General features: G+C 41.6%; 1 protein-coding gene across 1 annotated transcript in view; it reads right to left on the reverse strand.

Annotated features, from left to right (window-relative positions):
• The window catches only part of C6H12orf42 (chromosome 6 C12orf42 homolog), a 72,756-nt gene extending 66,614 nt beyond the window's left edge, over positions 1-6,142 (reverse strand). The window contains exon 1 of the mRNA XM_045152257.1: positions 6,113-6,142. Within this exon, the coding sequence (XP_045008192.1) occupies positions 6,113-6,142 (30 nt within the window). The remainder of the gene's footprint in view (positions 1-6,112) is intronic.
• Positions 6,143-8,398: the final 2,256 nt, after the last annotated feature.

The following is an 8,398-nucleotide window of genomic DNA, read 5'->3' on the forward strand; positions in this document are numbered from 1 at the left end:
AGCCTGGGTTTGATTCCCCAGTGTCCACGTAAGGCCAGATTCACAGAGTGGTGCATGTATCTGGAGTTCATTTGCAGGGTCAAGAGGCTCTGACCCACCCATTCGCATTCTCTCTCTCTTTCTCCTTCTCTATCTCTATCTCTCTTTCTTGCAAATGAATAAATAAAACATTTTTTATAAAATCCTATGGTTGGAAAGGTCATAATCCTTACCGGGGAAGTAACTACCATTGCTCATCTATATGGATATATTATGCCTATAAAATTACCCTCTATATACCTATGTTAATGCCTATATATTAGCGATCCTCTCATTTTTTGTTAGAGAAGTTTTTCTTTTCAAATGGTGGTGGCTTCCTGGATAGACAAAAAAGAAAAAAGAAAAAGAAAAAACCTTGTCAAAGTGCATTCAGTTCTTCATTTACCACTTATTGAGACACCTTGATTACACCCTCCAACAGCCCATGGACTATAACAGAAGATGTGGTACAAAGGACATAAGAGCCAAAGGATAGGGAGGAGTGATTTGAAACACTGTCTCCCAGACACAAAATGTCACTGTGCTCATGACCTCACAGCAGTTCTCCTTACCTGTACAAGAACTACATAATATTGGTTCCATCAACAGGTTGTCATGAATGATGGAGGAGGGAAAAATACATCAATATAGAAAAGGGAACAGTAGGAAAAATGAGGGGTTCAATGAAGGAGCATGGGGGAAAAGGCCAAAGGATGGTGGTGGGAGGATATGTAATTTTTTGATAGATTTTATTTTAATTAAAAAAACTTATAGCCATATGAAAATTCTGGAGAAATGGTTAAGCAGCTAAGGTGCTTGCCTGCAAAGCCTAACCAGGTTCAATTCCCCAGTACCCATGTAAAACCAGATGCATCTGGAGTTTATTTCAGTGGCTAGTGGTCTTGGTACACATATTCTCATTTATTCTCTGTCTCTCTCTCTCTCTCTCTCTCTCTCTCTCTCTCTCTCTCTCTCTCTCCTTTCAAATAAATAAATAAAAATATTTTTAAAATAAAATGAAATAACCCAATTTAAAAATGGGTAAGAAATTTGAATAGTCACATTTCAAAAATCCAACATGCATATGAAAAGTTATTCAATATTACTAATTAGAAAAATGCAAGTCAAAGTCCATATGAAATATCACCTTATACTCAAGATTATTAATTTAAAAAACAACAATAATAAGTTTTAAAGAACAGACCGAGAAGATGGCTCAGTCAGTAGTACAGTGCCTGCCACACAAGCATGAGGACTAGAGTCCAATTCCCTAGATGCTTCACAAATGCCAGGGTTGTTACATAGGCTGGAGATGGAGGAAAAAAGGTATTGTTTAATAGATATTTAATAGATATAGGGTTTCAGTTTTATAAGATGAAAATTCTGATACAAAGCAATATGAATATATTTGACACTACTGATGAAATGTTCACTTTTAAATGGCTAATATGGTAAATTTACATGTATTTTTGCAATTAAAATTTCAATTCTTATTTATTTATTTATTTAGTGTGACTGGGGATTGTACCTAGGGCCTTTCACCCACTAGGAAAGCACTCTACTACTGAGCTATATCCCCCACACTTCATTTTGCTTATTTGTTTTGAGTCAGGATCTTACTAAGTTGAGCTCACTAAGTAACTCAAGCAGGAATTGGAATTATAATCCTCCTGCCTCAGCTTCCACTGGGATTACAGGACTTCACCATCAGGACGGGTTAAATTTTACACATGAGTAAATACCAGCATGGCAAACAAAAACACAAAGCACTGTGAGTTGTACACAGTGGATCTCGTGCTACCCTACAGGATTTACGCAGGATAGAAAAATACATACAGGAATGCCACAGAGCTCAGTGGTGGTAAGAGAGGGAGCCCAGAGTCAGTTCCTGCATCCTGTGGTTCCCCCATACTCCTGCTTGCATGCTCACAGATGGACCAGTAAGGAGATGGCCGCCACAGGGAGCCGCAGGCTGGAGACGCAGCTCCACACTGCCACCTGTAGCAGCCAGCAGCCAGGGACATTCTTCTCAGGGCTTTTTCTTAAGGGTTAGTATTTCTGGCTTCCCTACAGAAAAGAATTTCCACCACGATTGAGGTTTGGTAAGAAGAGATTTTAGAGGTTGGAGAGATGGCTCATTGGGTAACAGCCCTTGCTGAACAAGAATGAGAACCTAAGCCTAATCACTGCCCCCCCCCCAACACCCACAAGAAAAGCAGGGCATGGTTATGCACGCCTGGAGTCCCCAGGCTGAAGGAGGCAGAAATGGGAGGATCTCTGGGGCTCTCTGGTCAGCCAGTCTAGCTGAAAAACAGAGTGCTTCAGGCTCACTGAGTGTATCTGAGAAGGCAGAAAAAATAGAGGAAGGTACCCCACAGCTTCCTTTCCTCCCCATTCATGCCCACCAGCACACACACACTAACTGTACCAAAACGCACACACGTAGAAGCAAAGGAGAAACGTTAACATGGATTTAAGGCCAGAGCTAATAATGAGGAGCTCAGGCAAAGGATAGTACAAACACAAGTGGGGGTTTGGGCTTCGCAAGAGTCACACTTATCTTTACACTAGCCACATATAGGATGGTGGTGGCTTTTGAACTTCCATCTCAAAAGGTTGCTAAGAGCCTTAAATGGAATCATAGAAGGGTACAGCTGATAAGGTAAACCATCAGTCTCAAGGGATATCCAGGAAGCTAAGATTACTTTGCTAATTATAACTTTCTAAGAGTTTTAGAAAACTTAGGATTATATATGAAGAGGGAGTCAGCCCATCAACACTTAGGACTTCAGTGTGGCTCCTACTATATTAGCACTCTTATTTAAAATGCCTTCATATGGAAGGAATATTGTCTCTATGTAGGCAAGCTTCAAAGCAAATTTTGTTGATTGTGTTGGAATTCTTTTTTTTCAAATTTTCATTTATTTATTTATTTATTTGAGAGAGAGAGAGAGAGAATGGGCGTGCCAGAGCCACTAGCCACTACAAACGAACTCCAGACGCCCCCTTGTACATCTGGCGTAGGTGTGACCTGGAGCATCGAACTGGGATCCTTTGGCTTTACAGGCAAACGCTTTAACCACTAAGCCATCACTCCAACCCAAATGTGTTGGAATTCTGGAGGTTCGGTTGGTGAGAGACTGCAACCAGACGCCAAGGTGAAGGGCTTCTTTCCCTTGGCCGACCTCCTGTTCTCTGTCCTGCCTCAGAGGCATAGCTGCTCAGATCAAATCACCATAGCTGTTTGGGTTCATGTTACTTGGTTCGTTCACTCATTCCCTTCGACTTAACTTTTCTTTTACGTCTTTCATATTCTTATCTATTCGCTTTTGCTTTGGCAGTTTTCCCGCAGCTTTTTCTTACAACTGTCTACTAAAATTTTTACTTCCAACCATCACATGTTTGAGTCCATGAACTTTCTCTGTTTGCTGATTGCTTCTGTATAAAGGACACAGCTGCTCTTGGTTTATGGAGTTTCTCAGAATCCCCCACAGGGTACTAATCAGTTGTCTTTTTAGAGTGAAAACTTCTCTGATTTCTGAATGATGTCAATGTTCTCCACTGCCATTTTCTCCACTGGGTCTTCTTGATCTTTCTCATGTGTAATTGGTTTTCTCTGAATTCTGGAAGTCCTCAGTATTTTGAACAAAAGCTAAGTTGATGAGCTGTTTCTGTCTTTGTGCAAACGTGATTCTCCTGTTAACGAATTCAGGACTTCTCTCAATAGATAGAGGGGTGAGGAGACTGGTCGGGGCTCTTCTAAATACCAAAATAAAACACCACCATTCAAAGGTACCAATTTCTATATTATGAATCCTAGTTCTCCCTCTAAACTTCCACACCCTTTCTTTACATATGTGCACGGATCCTATATGCTATTTATGAGCATGTGTGGATATATATATGTGTGTTTGTGTGAGTGTGCAGGTGTGCTTGTATGTGTATCTGTTTGTGGAGACTGACTGACCAGCTGGCCCCAAGGAACCGCCTGTCTCCAGCACTGGGATTACAGGCATGAGCCACAATGTCTGCCATTCCTACATGTGTTCTAAAGATCCAGCTCAGGTCCTTGTGCTTGTGAGACAAGCATCTGCAGCTCCCAACACTTCACCAACTGAGCAGGCTCCCCAGCCCTCAATTTCACAAGAAAAATATTCCATAGTCCTATCTTGAAGAGGAAGCCTGTCTCCAATTGACCCCTACTTTCTATCAGCTCTGTAAGGGAGAGTGACTTACTTGCTGAAGGAGCTTGGAGGAGAAAATCAAGCACCTTTAGCCCAGGTCTCTCCTCCTTTGTCTTCAGGACCTCCATTTCCTTCTAAGGTAACTCAGGGAAAGAGCCTGCCCTGCCCCAAGGAGTTCTGGGATTTCTAAGTATCACCTTGCTTATTCAGGAAGTTTGTCATGCTGGAGATCAGAATCTACAGCCTGTTTTGGCCACACCTTTAAATCACATTTTCATATGGTGACTTCCAGAGGCCAACTCCTTTCTTTATTTCTCTCCATTTAAAATTCACAAAATGAAAAAACTATTATGCTTGGCAACATACAGCCAATATGACTCTTTTCTAGTGTTTTGATTTGACTTGGTGATTTGTTCTTTTTCAATATTCATTTTAATATTTATTATCAGGTTAATAAATTGCATGCGATTTGATTGCTTGTAGTATTCTACTTGGCACCCTACCAATTCTTTGCCATGTGGAGAGGAAATTTCTCACTGAGAAGCAGCCTCCAGTGGAAGGCCATGTAGCAGGTCCTCCCCTGGCTCCCACTTTGTAGGAGCCTCCAGTGGAACGTGAGGAGCAGGGCCTGCTCTGTCTACCACTCTGTAGGAGCCTCCAGTGGAAGGCAGTGGAACAGGCCCTCCACGGGCTCCCACATCATAGGCATCAGACAGATGTTTCCTTCTTAGCCTGTGGTGCTGCCTGAGACACTGCTGCTTTCTAAACCTGGCCTTCTAGACACAGGGGTGCAAAGAGGCCCTCGCACCCTGTATGCATGCCAAATCTGGGAAGCTTCTCCTGATAAGTCCTGAGAGCTACTGAGAGGAGCTAAGCCACGCAAGCATCCAGCAAGATCCTCCCTTTGGTTCATGTTCTGCTTCCTTTCCGAGAGTCTAGGTGCACCAATTTCACCTTAAATTGGGTATCAGAAGATTTCTCCCAAATTCTAATTGTTTAAGGTCTTTTGAAGCAAGATTATAACTGCTGCTTCAGCACAGCCCTTCCGCTCTAGAGAACAGCACTATTCAACTTAGGAGAAAAGGGGACCATATCACTAAAATTATTCTTATTTCCTAGTTATAAAAGTAATAAATATTCACTCTGAAATCTTAAAAGAGGTAATAAAGTTTAAAAACATTCTTGAAGGATTCTTTCACAAGGCTTTGATGCCTGTACATTGGGATGACACACACACTCTTTAAAAAAAAAAAAAAAAAAGCCATTTCTCAAGGCCCACATCAGTATGGATGCCACATTCAAAAGAAACTAAGCTTACTTGTAAAGAAAGCATTTGGTCAGCAACGCTTATCTTTACTGAACTCATTCCAAGAAAGAAGTGTTGTCTTGCATGGCACATGCAACGTCCCACGGCTCTTCTCGGGTTTTCACCATCTCCCTAATGTCCCCACCCTTTTTCTCTACTCGATTTTCTCTCCTCCCCCACCAAAGAATATAGTTTCCCACACATGCTTCTTTCCTCCTTACCTCTACATTTTCTTTCCCCTTCTCAGTAGCTTCTGTCAATTCCAAAACCACTGACTTTGTAGTATTCTTTTTTTTTTTTAATTTTTTATTTATTTATTTGAGAGCGACAGACACAGAGAGAAAGACAGATAGAGGGAGAGAGAGAATGGGCGCCAGGGCTTCCAGCCTCTGCAGACGAACTCCAGACGCGTGCGCCCCCTTGTGCATCTGGCTAACGTGGGACCTGGGGAACCGAGCCTCGAACCGGGGTCCTTAGGCTTCACAGGCAAGCGCTTAACTGCTAAGCCATCTCTCCAGCCCTGTAGTATTCTTTAAATTCTTCTCTGTACCCATTAAGGGCCAATGTGGTTGACAGGTCTAAGCAGCAAAGGCCATTTGCTCACCGATGACCAGGAAACGGTCAAGGATACCATCCTTATCACACTATGATATTCCGAGTCACTTGCCTCTACTTAGAGATTTGCCCCCGGAGATATAGCATGTGAATTCATTCTTGTTAGAAGGCTGGAGCATTATACAGTAGTAAGAATATACTGAGCCAGCCCTCTGCTGACAAGTATAGAGGTTGTTTCTGGGTTTTTACTGCCAGGAAGAATGTTTCACTCAAAAAAAAATGTTTCACATGTATCTCTTTCCACACGAGAAATATACATGTTTTCTTGCCAAACATTGATTTCTGTTTCTCTGGCTCAGCTTAGATGTGCATAGATTTTCCCAGTGGATCATGAGTAAGTGAGCAATGGCTGAGCACATGGCTATGTGGCTATAAACTACAACCAATATGTGGGGTGAGGGCTACACTAGCTCCACCTGTGAAGATGATGTCACCGCTACTTAACCATCTCGGAGTTCAATGTTCCTCCTCTATAAAATGGGGCAGTGTCTTTGAAAAAACTGTTACATGGACAAAAGTGAAATATCAATAAAGCCCCTAACCCAGACCAACATGTTATATTATTACTGAACTCAAACCATGCAACCATGAAAACCATTTAAATAAACATCCTCTCCAGGCTTACAGCATTTCATGAACAGACATCACCAGAAGGATTTAATAGCCACAGTGTGGAAAGCATTTTCTCCTGCCCCAGGCAACAGAGCTTTGGGGGATGTGCATAACACACTGTTAAAGTGTTGTTATTTACTTTGTTTTTCCAATGACAACTTCAATAATCCACTTTGCAGGCACATAATTTCTTGTTCTAAAAAAAATAACCTATTATGGCGGCTACAGAAGCACGCTAAGCCTTGAGGAACTTATATAAAATATAAGCTAAGGGTATTTATAAACCATTGCTGACAGGCTACATGATACTCAAAGAAAACCAAAGTGTTCCGATCTTAAAAATGACCAAAGAGCAGCTAAATATAGTGGAAGCAACTTTGAGCCACCTAGACCTAAATTTAAATTCCAGTGCTCATCTATCTATTCACTCATTCATTCTTCACTCAATATAATTTGAGTGGCTTGTATGCCAGGCACTATATTAAGCAGTGGGTGAACAAATCTTTCACATTTTCTCTTTATGTAAGCACCTTTAACCACTGAGCCATCTCCTTGAGCCCTCACACTTTCCCTTTAAAAATATTTAATCTCAGCAAATGGTTTAGCCTACCTTTCTCTAGAGCACGTTATCATATCAGGTTCATAATTTATATAAATGCAATGCATATAAAATGCCCTGCATATTTAGCAAACATTGGTGTCTTTCCTCCACTTCTCTACTGATTCAAATACTTAAGACAAGCCCAGACACAGAACCATAATTAGCACATATAGTAAAGAAAGAATTAACCAATCAATCTAAGAACTTCACAGTGCTCCTGAGATCTGGAACAAGCATAGACCGTAGCATACCACAGTGACTCAAAGATCTCTAGTGATTACATATGCTTAGTCAAAAGTTCAAATAATTAGGGTTGGAGAGATGGCTTAGTGGTTAAGTTACTTGCCTGCAAAGCCAAAGAACCTGGGTTCAATTCCCCAGGACCCATGTAAGCCAGGTGAACATGATGGTGCATGCATCTGGAGTTTGTTTGCAGTGGCTGAAAACCCTATCTTCCTCCTCTCTCTCTCTCTCTCTCTCTCTCATTCTCTCTCATAAGTAAATAAAAAGCAACTTAAAAGTTCAAGCAATTAGGGCCCCACACATGACAGGAGGCAACAATAGCATGCTGGGAAGAGCCCCATTATAAAACTTTGATGTTTTAGGTCCTTTTAATTGACAGGAATCTGTAGCCCCAGTTTCTTCATCTTGGAAGCTAAAGGATTAAGCTATACCTTCTCTAAGTACCAATCCTTCCAGCTAAAAATGCTCATCACAAGGCTGGAGAGATAGCTTGGCAGTTAAAGCGCTTGCTTGCAAAGCCTAAGGACCCATGTTTGACTCTTCAGATCCCAAGGAAGCCAGACCCACAAAGGCAAGGCAAGTGCAAGATCACACATGCCCACTAGGTGGCACAAGCATCTGGAGTTCTGTTGCAATGGCTGAGGCCCTAACGCATGGGTTCTCTCTCCCTCTGTCTTTCTCTCTAGGATTAAAAATTTAAAAATGAAAACAAAATTCTCATCACAGTCCTCACTTTGTAGTCCACTCTGTCAGAATAAAACTTAACTGTATACAGCATCTTCCAAAAGTTGGAGGTGGGTTGGAAGCCCCAGAGAGGTC

Source organism: Jaculus jaculus, chromosome 6 (genome assembly GCF_020740685.1).
Source record: "Jaculus jaculus isolate mJacJac1 chromosome 6, mJacJac1.mat.Y.cur, whole genome shotgun sequence".
In the NCBI taxonomy this organism is placed as follows: Eukaryota; Metazoa; Chordata; class Mammalia; order Rodentia; family Dipodidae; genus Jaculus; species Jaculus jaculus.